The sequence below is a fragment of the Ascaphus truei genome, chromosome 3 (assembly GCF_040206685.1).
Source record: "Ascaphus truei isolate aAscTru1 chromosome 3, aAscTru1.hap1, whole genome shotgun sequence".
Taxonomy (NCBI): Eukaryota; Metazoa; Chordata; class Amphibia; order Anura; family Ascaphidae; genus Ascaphus; species Ascaphus truei.
Window position 1 is genome coordinate 432082765 of NC_134485.1, and position 16663 is coordinate 432099427.

Sequence of the window (16663 nt, forward strand, 5' to 3'; positions counted from 1 at the left end):
TGCCCGGAAGTCAGGCCCAACTTCTGTATATTTCACGACGCTCCAGCTCCCTCCAGTCCTGCTGCAGAGGGGAGCTCCGTTGGGCTCGATTTCCATTGCGGGCTGGCGCAATAAGAGGCTGATTCCAGCAGGATCATGTGGATCACCTCAAATGAAGTGGGCCGTGAGCCACTAGTTGTCCACCCCTGTACTAGGATATGGGTCCATTTTTACTAAGTAGTGTTATTCCATAATACACCTTTTGGTGCTGGAAAACATGTTAGGCCAATAATACTAAGCAGTCTTCTGCCATAAAACACCTTCTGACACTGGAAGACACCTTACAGCCTTGTACCTAACAGTGTATACTGTACACTTTACATTGAAGTGTCTCTGAGAACAAAAAGATGTATTATAGCAGAAGATGCTTAGAAAAGTTAATATTACCGCTTAATAAACATGGGCCATTTACTAAGAACAATGATCAGTCTACATCCAATCGCATGACAATAACATTATTGCATGGCACACAATTCAGTTATCCTCCCCAAAATAATGAATAAACTTGAGATTGAGAAACAGCTGATGAAACCGATTCAGAGATCAAAGTGTGATGGTATTAGCACGCACAAATGTTCCTTGTTTCAAAATCTACAGATACTTGTTAACGCACTTGGACCAAATAATAGATGTTTGCTGCTAATAGAGAATTGCAGTGATGCAGCATTACTCATTTGTTGCTCTTCCATTTCTTGGAGACTCCTCCAACAGGAAAAGTATCGATCTAGTTAAAAATGAGGCCATTGTGCCCCAATTAATTATACACAGTTCCCTATCTCCTTGTAAGGAATCGGGGAACATGTCCTTTGCGACGTGTTCCCTCCTTACCTGTAAGCTCTCAGACCTCCGCTTTGGCACCAGCGCATGCGCGCACCCCCGCTCTGCTTACAGAGCGCACGCGCATGCGCAACTCTTCTAGAGTGCCACAGAGCTTAGCTCCGTCCCCTCGGACGCGCCGCGCTTCTCTCGCGCGTGGCGCGCACATGTGACGACGTGCACCGCTCCCCAGCTGCGTGGCAAGTACTCGTTTAGTCCACTTGTCTCCTGCAGCCAATCCTTGCCTCTGCGGAGGCCGCACTTCCGCTCCGCCTCCTTTGCTACTGGTTCCTGTGTGCTACATAAACCCTGCAGTTCCTCTCATACCTTGCTGAGTATAACTTGTTGTGCCTTGCTCCTTGTCCTGGGTTTATCTTGCAGTTTAACCCTTCGTGTACCGACCCGGCTTGACCTTGGAACCTCTCTGGATATTGACCCCGGCTGACCCTCAACTCTGCGGACTTCTCCAACCCAGACCACGGCTTTTCGGACCTCCACAATTCTAACTTCTCCAACCCCAGACCACGGCTATACGGACTTCCACGATTCTGACCTCTCCAACCCCAGACTACGGCTAACGGACTTTGACTATTCTGAACTCTCCATTCCAAGACCTTGGCAAGTATCGATTAACCCACTCTCTCCAACCCAGACCCGGCTACCTTTGACAATCCGCCTGCCAGGCACGTTTCCGCTGCTGTGGGTGCGTGGTTTGCTACTTCCCCACCTCAGTACCGGGTCCTTTCTTGCTCGTGGGCAGCGCAAGCGTTAGACTCCTCAAGTCTTCTGCTCTGTTCCAATGTACCTTCTGTAGTGCTGCATGAGGCTAAACATGTTTAAGTATTGATTATACTTATACTAATGTCTGTCTCCCAGGACCATCAGAGCATCTTTTCTGGTAACATTGTTTCAATAAATAAGTACATTTTGTATTTGACCTCACCTTCTCTCTATAGACCTTGGTTGCCTGATCAGCATTTGTTACTATAGCCGATACCTGGGCTATGACAGTGCCATAACCCAGAGATCCACAGATCATACTCATCATCACAATCCACATTTCCGTTAAGTCTAGGAAAAAAACACAGGTACGTTACCAGTTAAATAATGATGCCATTTGCGGGGAATTCATTATATTTTTATTTTACTGTTGTAAAACTGCAAAAAAAAACAACAGTTTTATCAATCAACAGTTTTAACAAATGAAATTCGCCAATTATGGGGGACATTTTGGTTCTCCAAAGTAACTGCGAAATGAGTGAAAGACACAACTGTAGAACAATATTTACTAAGCGTGTTAGCCCATGAGTGTCGAGATTTCCTCCCGCAGTACTTCCCGTAGACCTGTAGGGGCGCACAGAGGAGCCGATGTCAGACCCAGGGCCGGTAGAAACTAGAATCTCGCATGAGACCAGCGGCGATCTTAACTTAGGGTATATAAAACCCACCCAGTTTGTTAATTGTTGCTTGTCAACGTTTTGTTCAAAAAGCAGCAGTCTAGCTATTTTCTGGTCCCCTGCGCTTCATCTTTCCCTGGTTACTATTACCTTACAGGTACCTTTTTCTTTTTGTCTTGTTTTCCCAATGCATCTCTTGCCCCCCCCCCGCCCCCGCACTTTTGTTGTCCCCTGGCTATCACTGCTTTCGCATGCTAGCATAGCTTCTTTGTTGTGCTCTTCTTCAGGATTATCAACTCCAGTCCTAAAGGGCCACCAGCAGGTCAGGTTTTAAGGATATCCCTGAGGACTGAAGTTGGCCACTCCTGCTCTTCTTAGTTCGTAGCGTTATAAATATACCAGCAGGTACACATCTAGAGCATGACATTCATTCCCCATATAATACAACATATTCTGTTATAACTGAGAATATCAGTTTCCACAGGTTTCAATTGCAGTGGTGGTGCCGAATATCAAAACATATCCCACTGTAACACACTAGATGGGTCAATGAAGCCTGCTACTTCCATAGGGCACTGTAGGCTATACAGCCTTCTGCCCCTCCTTACATCTCAGCCCTAATTTATACACCTGCACAACTCTTCTGTTCTGCTCAAGGATGTCTTCTCTCTACCCCCTTTGCATCTAAAGCACTCTCCCGCCTTAAACCTCACTGACTGTAAAACACCTCTGGTACTGTATGCCCTTGCCCTCAATATGTGACTAGCACCATCTCCTTAATGAAGCTATATGGGTAGCTCCGTGGCTCATACTATACATCTCAGATGCACTGACATTGACCCCTTGCACTTTCCATAACACCCTCCCATCCTCTGTAAGTTCTCCCCAATTACCATTTAGATTGTAAACTATTCGTGGCAGGGACACCCCTTCCTATTGTTACTGTCATGTCTGAAGTGCTTATTCCCATTATTTGTTATATTATTATGTCACGTGTATTACTGCTGTGAAGCGCTACGTACATACAGTACATGGTGCTATATAAATAAAAATATACATACATAAAGTCATGTGAAAAAGAAAGTACACCCTCTTTGAATTCCATGGTTTTACATATCAGGACAATCATCTGTTCCTTAGCAGGTCTTAAAATTAGGTAAATACAACTTCAGATGAAAAACAACACATGACATATTACACCGTGTCATGATTTGTTTAACAAAAATAAAGCCAAAATGGAGAAGCCATGTGTGAAAAACTAAGTATATCTTATGATAGAGGTAGCTTGTAGAACCACCTTTAGCAGCAATAACTTGAAGTCATCGTTTTCTGTATGACTTTATCAGTCTCTCACATCGTTGTGGAGGAATTTTGGCCCACGCTTCTTTACAACGTTGCTTCAGTTCATTGAGGTTTGTGGGCATTTGTTTATGCACAGCTCTCTAAAGGTCCATCCACAGCATTTCAATCAGGTTGAGGTCTGGACTTTGACTGGGCCATTGCAACACCTTGATACTTTTCTTTTTCAGCCATTCTGTTGTAGATTTGCTAGTGCGCTTGGGATCATTGTCCTGTTGCATGTCCCAATTTCGGCCAAGCTTTAGCTGTCGGACAGATAGCCTCACATTTGACTCTAGAATACTTTGGTATACAGAGGAGTTCATTGTCGATGCAATGACTTCAAGGTTTCCAGGTCCTGTGGCTGCAAAACAAGCCCAGATCATCACCCCTCCACCACCGTGCTTGACAGTTGGTATGAGATGTTTGTGCTGATATGCTGTGTTTAGTTTTCGCCAAACGTGACGCAGTGCATTATAGCCAAACATCTCCACTTTGGTCTCGTCTATCCAAAGGACATTGTTCCAGAAGTCTTGTGGTTTGTTCAGAAGCAACTTTGCAAACCTAAGCCGTGCTGCCATGTTCTTTTTAGACAGAAGAGGCTTTCTCCTGGCAACCCTTCCAAACAAACCATACTTGTTCAGTCTTTTTCCAATTGTAGTGTCATGAACTTTAACATTTAACATGCTAACTGAGGCCTGTAGAGTCTGAGATGTAACTCTTAGGTTTTTTGCAATTTCTCTGAGCATTGCACGATCTGACCTTGGGGTGAATTTGCTGGGACGTCCACTCCTGGGAAGAGTGGCAATTGTCTTGAATGTTTTCCACTTTTGAATAATCTTTCTCACTGTAGAATGATGGACTTGTAATTGTTCGGAAATGGCCTTATAACCCTTCCCAGATTGATCGGCAGCAACAATTGCTTCTCTAAGATCATTGCTGATGTCTTTCCTCCTTGGCATTGTGTTAACACACACCTGAATGCTCCAGACCAGCAAACTGCTAAAACTTTGGCTTTTATAGAGGTGGTCACACTTGCAGATGATCAATTAATCAAGGGCATTTGATTAGCAGCACCTGTCTGCTACTTAGCATCTTAATTCCTATGGAAGCAGTAAGGGTGTACTTTGTTTTTCACACGTGGCTTCTCCATTTTGGCTTTACTTTTGTTAAATAAATCATGGCACGGTGTAATATGTCATGTGTTATTGTTCATCTGAGGTTGTATTAACCTAATTTTTAGACCTGCTAAAGAACAGATGATGGTTATTATGTACTGATATGTAAAACCATACAATTCAAAGAGGGTGTACTTTCTTTTTCACACAACTGTATATACTTTCTGCCAAACGTTGTTTTGTATTTTGTCCATCACTGGGGTGAAATCCTGGCTGCACATTTCTGGCACTCTGATTTACCTATACAGAAGGTTGAGAGCACTCGCGTGAACTCAGTGGCCCGATATGCCCGTGCCTGCGGCGTCAACACTTTGGGGCAGCAATTTTTTTCCCCCTATATTCACAGGCCCTGCTCTCTTCCCCACTGATTGCAGGGGGAGAGCGTGAGGCCTCTGTAAAGGTCTCTTACCTACTCCTTCGCGCTGCCTTCCTCCTTCTGCATTATCGCGGCATCATCACGTGATGACACGTTGCTAAGACAACGTGCCGTGACATGGCGTCGCATTGTCATGGAAACGTGTCGGCACGTGACGTTGCAGCATCATTTGATGCCGCAACGCTGCAGATGGAGGAGGGCGGCACAGCAGGAGGAGGAGGCCCGGGCAACAAAAATGGAAAGAGCCTACGGGCAGCAACATTTTAAATCCACAACTGCGTGGACTTGTATGAAGTTACAGAAGTTTATATTGCTAATCACCATAAAATGAAAACTTATGTCAGTTGCTAATGGAAAAGCTCAAACACATTTCTGGGGCAATGTAACCGTACTTGGGGAATGTTCATCAGAAAATATTGTTACGTTTTTGACCCAATTTTTTTTTTATAAAAAGGCTATTTCTGTAACTAAAGTTATAGGCCTTGCTAGCAACGGTGCAGCTGTGATGTTGGAAGATAAAATTGGGCCGGAAAAAAATGACAAGGCCTGTTTCTCTTAATTGTACATTTTCATTGCATTGTTCATCGTTTGGCACTAGCTATGCCATAGTGATCTGAAGGTACTCAACAAGTGCTAACACATAGGGGCCATATTTACTATGAAGTGCTACTCCTTCTGTACTGGAAGACCTCTAGGAGCCCATTCACTTGAATAGACTTGAAAAGACTGTAACGGTCCATATTTAATAAGATGTGCTTTTTAAAGAAAATTGTGGAGCACTCTGAGTCCCATTGGGGAAAAAACCCACTAAATAAATATTAGTTATAAATAAAGTTATTATTACTACTGTATTAATAATTGCAATTCAATAGCCACCAAACTAAAGAGAATATCCTGAAGTTACTAAAAAAATTATCTTTATGGCAAGATATAAAGTATTTGAGATTGAGCAAAGACAAAACAAGTAGCATTTGCATAGGAGTTAAATCTACTGGCGGACAAAAATAACACAACCATTCCCTGTGCAAATTTAACGAGCTCTCTTTTCTATTGTGTTACTTACAGATATAGCAAGACTTATGTACTGTCCACGGTGTCGCGGACAAAGAAGCAAAAGTTTGCGGCGCTGGGGCAGGGTCTGCCGCTATCGAACTATGGCGGGTCCATACTTCTGACTGGACTTCCAGCGGCAATAATCCGCCAGTGCCGCGACCGCCGCGGTTGCGTGGCAGCGGCACCGAAGACACTTAGGCTTGCTACATCTGTATGTCTGCAAAATTGCTCTGTGAAAATAACTATTTTAAGTGATAGGTCAAATCTCACATCCTACTTTGTACATTTCCATGATCGATTAGCAAACAAATAAGCATGTTAAGCTAGCACAGGGCTCTTGAACCAGTTCTCCATAGGGGCCAGATCAGAAAACCTTTAGGAGTAGAAGGGCCACAAGCATATTCCAGTGTCATTTTAGATATGTTGAAAGACTTGAAAATGATAATATTTCAACATTTTGCAAGCATGTACAGTACATTATAACATCTTTAGCTATATATATTTACATGAGCTTATTTTACGGTGTGAAAATGTGCACTTTGTCCCTGCTAACCTAATACTAATTGCTTAGGAAGCTGAGAGTCCAAAGGCCAAATCAAGGCCCTTTGCGGGCCGCATTTGGATTGTGGGCTTCTAGTTGAAGAGCCTTGCGCTAGCATGTTCTTGTTTACCTCCGGGAATTTCCTTGGTTCCGTAACCAATGCTCATCATTTGTGATATAGCACGTAAGACACTGTAAGAATATTGCTCCCCCCACCAGTGATTCTGAAGACAAAAAAAAACATTAGAAATGTTTATGTAAATACCTAAAGCGTTGTAAACTGTAGACAATAACAATTTAATTCTGCCTCATGCTCCTTTTCCTCTAAAGAACGTAATATAACGCCTGCCTGTGTTTGATCAGATGTCCATCAAGTGCAGTATCTTGTCTCCAACAACAGTAGCAAGTAGTAGAGGCTTCTGGGAGACCGCAGCAAGGAGCAATTTCCTACTTTCAGCAGTAGAAGATATATTTAGGCTCAAAGCGGAGGAATTGCGTTTGTGGCCTTCTAATAGCCAAAAGTAAAAATATTCTAAATCATTTTTCATACTCTTAGTAACCAAATGCTTTGGAGGTTTTTTAGAGTATCTTATATAATTCAATAACTTATACATTCTTGTTTGTACAAGGAAATTGCTAGGGTTTTCTGTTTGCCTTTCTACAAATATAAAATTAGTGTCTGTCATCTAAATCTAACATAGGTTCAACTTGGTGGACGTATGTATTTTTTCAACCTCATCTACTATGTAACTATGTAATTTCAACTTAAAAAGGATAAACAAGGTAAAAACTGGATAACATTGACATTTCATAGTTGTCTGACTTGCAAGTGTTGTAATAGAGTAATAGGCTCAATGGTTGATGAAAAAGGCAATCTGGAATTAGATGCATTTAGGCAAGATCACTGTAACAGGTCAAGTGGCGTCTTGGATACTATTACCTACATTTAATATATTGCACCAATTCCCCTCTCATGCAAAATATTGCTGGGCTAAGTGTCCTACGGCTTTCAATGCAGAGGTACCACCTCATGAGCTATTGAAATGAGAAACATCATGGGAGTGGAGATCTCATTCATGAGCTCAAGAAAGAGAGGAGACATTGACGGATAAGGGTAAGAAGGGAGCAGAATGCTGCCAGCGGTTAGGGGATATAGGGGAGCATTTTCTAAAAGGAAGAAGTGAAGTAGACAAAATATGCAGTACTTTACCTAGATAGTAAATGCTGCATAACACAGGGAACCAAATGGGTATTAATACACAAGTAAACTTAGGGTGAGAGTTCCTGTTCCTAACTGATTACAGTATAAGTAGCATGTTGCAAGACTTACAGAGACTGTAGAAGTACATGTAGATGCATTGGTTCATAGGGCATTGCTAAGAGGGCGAGCGAGAGTGTCTGGTGAGTATAGTGTCCTGGCGTTTAAATTAAAGAGGCTGAGCAATGTAACGACTGTTAAAGGGGGGGAAATGTAAAGGAGAAACTGTAGCACGAACATGCTGTCCAGATACAGTACTATCATATACATAAAATAAAAACATATACAGACAATTGCCTAATTTACATGTGGCCTAAATTGTGAAGTAGAAAAACATAAATAAGCGGGTGATATGTAGGTGTCTACAGCAGAGTTCTTCTCTGTAACGCCTGTATGCCCGCAGACCTGGCCAGTCCCCAGTACTGAGGTGGGTAAGGGTATAACACGCACCCACAGCAGTGAGGGCGTGCCCGGAGTGTGGTAGTAGCGTTGCCGGGCCTGGAGAGTAAGGGTTAACGTAATACTTGCTGAGTCCGGGGTGCCAGAGGTCGGAGGGTAATGTCCAAGTGCCAGAGTTCAGGGGTTGGAGAGAGCAGCGTAGTGATGTCCGAAAGCCAGGGTCCAAGGGCAGGAGAAAGCAGCGTAGTCAAGTCCAAAGCAGAGTTCAAGTTCAAGGCAAGGAATCAAAACGGGCACGGACAGGGACAGGAACCAGAGCTGAAACAGACAAGGGAGCTAGGCATAGACACTGCACACACAGGAGCTACAGGAAAGCTATGCAGAGCAAGGACTGAGAGGAAGGAGTGGGGTTATATGGGAAGAAGGACCAATGGGGGTGAGGGGAGGAGCAGAGGTTTGAGTGGGTAATTGCAGAGATAGGTCTGAGAGAGCAGGGGAGGAGACAGGGAGGTAATCTAAGGCAATAGCCTGCAACCGACGGGGGGCGGAGCCAGAGCGTGGGGGAGGTAAGTAAGTAGAGCGGGTGCGCGCGCCCTCTGTAACCCTGCTATGTGCGCGCACCGCGCGTGCACCAGAGCGTGGGGGAGGACCAGCGGAGGAGGTGCACGGGAGAGAAGACAGAGGGGACGGAGGAACCAGGTACGAAACGGACAGGAGTGACCGAGGCACGCCAAGGAGCGTGTGAGCCACGATAGGGAACCCGCGGTCGTGAGCGCGCGCGCTTGGTAAGGGGACCGCGCGCGTGTGCAGCGTGTAAGCCTGGGCGTGAGGACTGAGCCGTGGAGGAACGGCTGAAGGAAGAAGGTAGAGTTTGGGAACGTAGGGGAGCGGAGGAACTAGGCACTGTGGAAGCTGGGGTGACGGGGACACGCTGGGAACTGCGAGTCCCCCGATCCGTTACATTCTCCTTGCAGCCCACAGGCCAAATACAGCCTTGGACTGTCTGTGCCTGCAACTTTTTTTTAGGTAGCGAAGTACAATTTTTCACGGTGAAGCTCATTCTTTAGCTAAGACAATATAAATATACAGATGTACTCTAGCAAGACTTCCTGTTCCAATGACTGCGTGAAACTACATGCAATTCCCCGGAATTTCATTGCATGTCGCGACCCCGTGACTGCCTGTCACACACCTCGACTTAATTAAACAAAAAACTGTATCCATTAAAACCTTTCATGTTTCAGTCACTGATTACTCCAGCCCACAATCCTCAGATGCTTTAAAAGCCCATTAATTGTGTCTTTCACAGCCTTGAATTCTGCATTCGAACTGCTTCCCAAATTCATCTTAAATAGCTCTCTTCAAATTGTTGGGTATAGCCTTCTTACAACGGTAGCTATCAAAGTTCACATATCTGGCCCACTTGGCATAACGTTGAAAAGGCACATGATGTTTGAATATTAATTGTGAAAATCAATGTGGCTGTCCCCTGCAGCATGCAGCACATCTTTCCATCTACTGGACCCCCATGGACAGATGCGTTTAGGCCTCCGTGGTTTAGGTGCAACAAGTGTGCTTTGGTAAACAGGCATAGGTAAGGTTTCCGGGAGGCCACTTTCTTGCAGGTCATCATTCTCAGTATCACGGGGGGTAATAGGTACAATGTCATTGTCGCTGAATGAGCAGGACTGTATGTTCGGGCTGTGTCGGATTCTCATCATTTCTTGGAGGCACATGGGGGGGGGGGGGGTGACGATAAGGCTTCCTCAAGATGTTCTGGTTTCTCTTGCAGGAATTTATAAACAAACGAATAGAGACCATCCATGTGCATCACTATTTAGTCCATCCTTTCTAAAGCAAAGTAAATGTTTTTGTCCATTAAGTCCCATCTCTGCTCCTAATCAGGTACCTGTGCACAAGCAGTGGCAGGTCTGGTTACAGGTCTGCAAGGTATAGCAGCATCACAATTGTTGGGAAAAAGTAAACACTTGACAATGCCATGCTATCCCTGTACAAGGAACCAGTTACAGTTAGACCAAAGCTCAGTCCTTGGTGGGGTGAGCTGGGTCTGCAGTGGGGTGTGCTGGGTACGAACTGGGGTGAGCTGGGTCTGGAGTGGGTTGCAATGGGTCCGAGGTGGGGTGGTCTGGAGTTGGGTGTGAGCTGAATGTGGCCTAGGGTAAGCTGTGTCTGGAGTGAGGTGCAATAGGTCTGAGCTGGGGTGAGTTGGGTCTGGACTGGGTTGCGACGGGTCAGAGGTGGGGTCAACTGGGTGCGATGGTGATTGGGGTACCTACTTTCCTAGGAAAATCAATAGCTATGGTTCACAGTAGCTTCTTCTTCTTCCAGATTAGTCCTTTGTAGTTTTGGGTGGTGCCAGGTCTACTTTTCCCACTTTATTCTTTGTACAAGTGTTTTTAGGGGTCACAGATGTTTTGTATTATTGTCGCTTGCGCTTTCTTGGGGCCCTTAGTGCTGTAGCTGGTACAGCACTAAGCAGGTTCTTGCGTCCGTAGAAGCCGGATTGATCCATTGTTGATGCAAATGATGGAAAAGAGGGATGCAGCAGGAGTTCTGATCAAGATCAGCCTTTTCTATCTGAGTATGACAATCCAATTTCTGTGTGACGTTATATACAGTACAGCTGACGTTGATTCTGTTAAGATGTCAAAAGTAGATCACTTAACATTGGTTGTGGCAAAATTCAACAAAATGTGTAAATGTTGGGTAGGCCTGACTTGGTGATTGGGATTCTGTTGTGGCCATGTGTCAAAGGTACTGTAGGAGTATACTCGTACAGTAACTTTACTTCTAAAGCACAGTTACCTGTATAAAACCTGCATAACGAAGCTGCATTCTACATTCAGTAGTACATTCTGAATAGCAACTATACCCAAAAAAATGAACAGAGAAACTAGCATTAAAATAATGCACATGTACAAGAAGGGATCCACAATCACGAGAATCCAACGGTGGCTGCTGCGAGAGGAATCTCTAGAATTGGACCAGGACCTATAGTTCTATTTGAAAGTAAGCACAATTTAGTTGCAGTGTTGTGAACAGTAACTGTATATTAACGTGACTGTCACTTTTCCTTTTTCCCATCAACTAAAACAGTGTGACATTATTATTGTATCTCTAGGTAACATGGATACATCCTAATTCCATGAGGTCATTCTGTCTCAACTGGCAGCACCGTACATATCCAAAGTTCACTAACCAAAATTATGCAGAACAAATCCACTTCCATTATACCCTTCGTAGATCAACATGAAGATTTTCTTGTGTTCTTCCTTCATCTTTCTTTAAGATATTCTGTATAAACGCATGTCCCATTTGTCACCGGTACTTTCCTGCCTGCTATCTTCGAACTGATTAGAAATGACTAGCAGGGGGGTGTTAAATTGTTGCTCTTAGTTAACCAAGTTTAAACAAAGTGAGGGAGGTGTTCAAGGACCTTAAAGAGATATGGCGGGCATGGACCAAGATATTCACTGTGCAATATGACTGGCACATACTGAATTACAATAAAAATAAATAAATCCATCCAAACCGCGGGATCTGATTCTGTTAGCACAAAGTGTTTCCACAGGTACAATTTCTCACGTCTTGTCATGGTATTGATGACGATAAGTCCTGCTACTACATCCTCTGGATGTGGTACAGATGTTGTTATTGCTGGCAAAATATTGAAATTATAAAATGTTTAAGTCTTTTTAAATATATCTAAAATTACAGTACAATTCTTGCCCCCTTAGCTGAAGAGCGCTGGTCTACAGGATACAGCTGCATGATTAAACATATCTGTAAGCTTTCATACAAAGGCATTGCATGTTACATACCCCTTCTGACAAACAACTACTGTATTCTCTTATACCGAAGCTTCATCTACGTTTCTCGTTAATTGTTAAAGCGACAGTCCACGCCGATCGACTTTTTTTTTTACTTACTGTAACAGATCTCTTCTTCCCCCATTCCATTGCTGTTTTAATTTTTTAGTTCACTACTCAGTTGAGATACAAAAGATTTAAATATTAAATGTCCAGGAGCTAAGGGGCAAAATACTAACATGATATGAATTAAAATCAAATAAGCTTCTTGGGAGTGGGTAGGAGAATTCCTGCTTTTAGAGTATAACTCAGCACATATTGTTATGATTATAGAAGTGCAATTTCATTTGCGAGACCATGTGGACAAGCCGGATATAGTTAGTTGTTACTTACTATTAGATTTTCCTTAACTACCCAGCAGCTCTTGGGAAAGCCCTGGAAGGTGGCAATAAGAAACTGGATGCACCCATTCCAGTGACACATGAGAAGGAGTGTCAAAACCATGGTTAGGATGCGGGTTATTACTTCTACGGCCTCCATGTTTATATTTGTAACCTAAACAAAAAGGCACAAACATCAAAAAAATCCCTTTATCAAGTCCATATGCATATGTGAAATACATGATTATTCTTCAAAGGATGTTACCTCTTCCCACTCTTTGATGTACCTTGCCAACCGTGCGATCCGAAGAAGCCTTAGAACACGGGCAAATAGAATGACGTTAGTGACATCAGAGACATTTCTCGTGGGTTCGGAATAGGGCACTGTAAGCTAATAAGAAACAGTTCAAGTACAAATGTGTTATAAAATTAGACCCAACAATGTTCTCTGCAGGCATTTAAAGCAGCAATTTGCCCATGTTCAATTAAAAAAATACATATATATTTTTGCATTTCTCAAACTAGTTTCAGGAGTTACTGTCCTCAAACACTGTCCATCTTGGGATGACAAACAAGGCTGGCAGCAGGAAACAATGAGATAACCAGTCAGTACTGATGACTTAATGATTGTTTTGGCAACAGGAGGATGCACAGTGACCATCTTACTCTCGGCAAATGTACTTTTCAAAATTATTTTGTTGTGAACAGTGGGGTTCTATTCTAGGAGACCCCGTGGTCTCAATACTCTTCAAAAGGGCAGTAGATACATTTTGGGCCATTACTACCGTATGAATGAACACACAGATAACCAGCAAGCTCTAAGGAACCCCAAAAATTACCAATGGCCAAAGGGTTTAACTAAATGACCCTTTTCAAGAGATATATAGGAATTTCACTGTGTATTTTTGTCATATTGGATGTAGCTTTGGGCTTCTTTGTTCTTTGTTTTTACATTTAGGGTATAACCATGATGGCCTTATGATAATGCCTCAATGTAAATTACTTTTTGCTCGTGTGTAGTGAGATCACAGTCAGTTTTAAGTAAGTCACCATTTTCCTGATGTTAGCAATGGGGCCATGTAATCAGTACCCTGGTCATCACAACGGCCCCAACGCCACGTCCGTTGCACTACGGTGCCAGGGACATGCTGGTCCACACAGGGTAAAGGAGAATTGTATGGTGTAAAACAAATGTAAAGTAATATAAACTGTCAGACCGGTTCATCAGCGCCTAGCAAAAAGCTAGACCTGATCAGGATAAATGGACAAATGTCCACCAGACTGGAGACATTAAAAGACTACATCTGCCAGATGTCTTGCAGCCTAGACCTTGTCCACTTTCTTTGCCGAGGCCAATATAAGGACAGGAATTTGCAACCCTCAGGGCATTGCAACGCTGCTACCGGCTTTAGTGTATCTCTGTTTCCTGCCTCCTGCCCAGCTAAGTATACTGCCTGAATGACCTCGGATTTCTTCTCCATTAATGTACATAGCGCTTCACAGCAGTAATACACGTGACAATCATATAAATAACAAATAATATAAATAACACATAATGGGAAGAAACGCTTCAGACGTAAAAATTAACATTTAGGAAGAGGAGTCCCTGCTTCGAAGAGCTTACAATCTAATTGTTGTAAAAGTTAACAACTATTCCAGTACACACGAGGATTGTCCAAACTGAAGAACCTTGTAGAAAAAAAAGGTGGCCCCAACATCTTTGCTTGCAATCCAGCATAACGCATTGGTATACAGAATGCATATATAGATATAGACATAGCAAATACAAAGATCACATGTGAGCACATTCACATGTCTTAGACAGGTGTGCAACCCTGCGTTTCACCATTATCACCTAGCATACAGTGCTTCCACAGCAGCAAGGGATTCTGGGAAATGGCATGCAAATGAGCACACCGTGTCACCTTTTGCCTGAAATCCATTTTTACATGGAACCCTTATATGCTAATGCTCGTTGTTCACACAGCTTTTAAGCACAGCATGGGATTAGATGCAAAGCCAGTCAAACCACTCACAGACAGCTGTTTCGACCTTTTGGTTCTCATCAGTGTGAGGCTGGTTGTACTGGCTCTGCAATTTTCAAAGCTGGGTAAGTTTACCGTACTTTATATACGTTATAGTGGGTGAAAAGGGCGACAAAAAACCTCCAACGTATAGCATATACTGTAGCAAATACAAAGATCTCTTGTGAGCACATTCACATGTCTTAGACAGGTCTATATATATATATATACAGTGTTCGACAAACCTATACATTTGCTCGCCCCGGGCGAGTGGATTTAACATCGTGGCGAGCTCCTATTGGCCCAAGCAGCACACGTTTGGTACTAGGTGGCGAGTAGATTTTTTTGTGTGGCGAGTAGATTTTTTGGTGATTTGTCAACCACTGTATATATATATATATTATACAGTTAGGTCCGGAAATAATTGGACACTGACACAAATTTCTTAATTTTGGCTCTGTACGCCACCACAATGGATTTGAAATGAAACAACTTAAATGCAATAGAAGTGCAGACTTTCAGCTTTAATTCAAGGGGTTGAACAAAAATATCGTAGGAAACGTTTAGGAATTGCAACCATTTTCATACACAGTCCCTTTATTTCAGGGGCTCAAATGTAATTGGACAAATTAACACAATCATAAATAAAATGTTCATTTTTAATACTTTGTCAAGAATCCTTTGCAGGCAATGACTGCTTGAAGTCTGGAACGTATGGACATCACCAAACGCTGGGTTTCCTCCTTTGTGATGTTTTGCCAGGAGATCAGGTGATTGACTCGGCCATTGCAGAATATTCCACTTCTTTGCCTTAAAAAACTCCTGGGTTGCTTTCGCAGTATGTTTTGGGTCATTGTCCATCTGTAAAGTGAAGCGCCCTCCAATCAACTTTGCTGAATTTGGCTGAATCTGAGCAGACAATATATCCCTATACACTTCACAATTCAACCGGCTGCTACTGTCCTCTGTCACATCATCAATAAACACTAGTGACCCAGTGTCATTGTAAGCCATGCATGCCCATGCATGCCCATGCCATCACACTGCCTCCACTGTATTTTACAGATGATGTGGTATGCTTCGGATCATGAGCCGTTCCAAGCCTTCTCCATACTTTTTTCTTCCTATCATTCTGGTACAGGTTGATCTTAGTTTCATCTGTCCAAAGAATGCTGTTCCAGAACTGGGCTGGCTTTTTTAGATATTGTTTGGCAAAGTCTAATCTGGCCTTTCTATTCTTGAGGCTTATGAATGGGTTGCACCTTGTGGTGAACCCTCTGTATTTGCTCTCGTGAAGTCTTCTCTTTCTTTATTTGTCTTTTTCTTCGTTATTTCATCATCAATTAAGCAGGTAAAAGGTGTGGAGTTGATTCCAGGTGTTGCATTTGCATTTGGAAGCTGTTGCTGTGAATCCACAAGATGCGGTCAAAGGAGCTCTCAATGCAAGTGAAACAGGGCATCCTTAGGCTTCAAAAAAAAAAAGAAAATCCATCAGAGAGATAGCAGGAACATTTGGAGTGGTAAAATCAACAGTTTGGTACATTCTGAGATAAAAAGAACTCACTGGTGAGCTCTGCAACACAAAAAGGCCTGGACGTCCATGGAAGACAACAGTGGTGGATGATCGTAGGATCCTTTCCATGGTAAAGAAAAATGCCTTCACAACATCCAGCCAAGTGAAGAACACTCTCCAGGAGGTAGGCATATCATTATCCAAGTCTACTATAAAGAGAAGACATCACAAGAGCAAATACAGAGGGTTCACCACAAGGTGCAAACCATTCATAAGCCTCAAGTACAGAAAGGCCAGATTAGACTTTGCCAAACAATATCTAAAAAAGCCAGCCCAGTTCTGGAACAGCATTTTTTGAACAGGTGAAACTAAGATCAACCTGTACCAGAATAATGGGAAGAAAAAAGTATGGAGAAGGCTTGAAACGGCTCATGATCCGAAGCATACCACATCATCCGTAAAACACGGTGGAGGCAGTGTGATGGCATAGGCATACATGGCTTACAATGGCACTGGGTCAC

The 16663-nt window shown here is 43.1% G+C and overlaps 1 protein-coding gene across 3 annotated transcripts in view; it reads right to left on the reverse strand.

The window, feature by feature from the left end:
* The window catches only part of LOC142490524 (potassium/sodium hyperpolarization-activated cyclic nucleotide-gated channel 3-like), a 72520-nt gene that overhangs the window by 18790 nt on the left and 37067 nt on the right, over nucleotides 1–16663 (reverse strand). For all 3 annotated transcript variants that reach the window (XM_075592916.1, XM_075592915.1, XM_075592917.1), the window contains 4 exons: nucleotides 12871–12996; nucleotides 12619–12780; nucleotides 6869–6962; nucleotides 1799–1926 (listed from right to left, as the gene is read on the reverse strand). In XM_075592916.1, the coding sequence (XP_075449031.1) occupies nucleotides 1799–1926; nucleotides 6869–6962; nucleotides 12619–12780; nucleotides 12871–12996 (510 nt within the window). The remainder of the gene's footprint in view (nucleotides 1–1798; nucleotides 1927–6868; nucleotides 6963–12618; nucleotides 12781–12870; nucleotides 12997–16663) is intronic.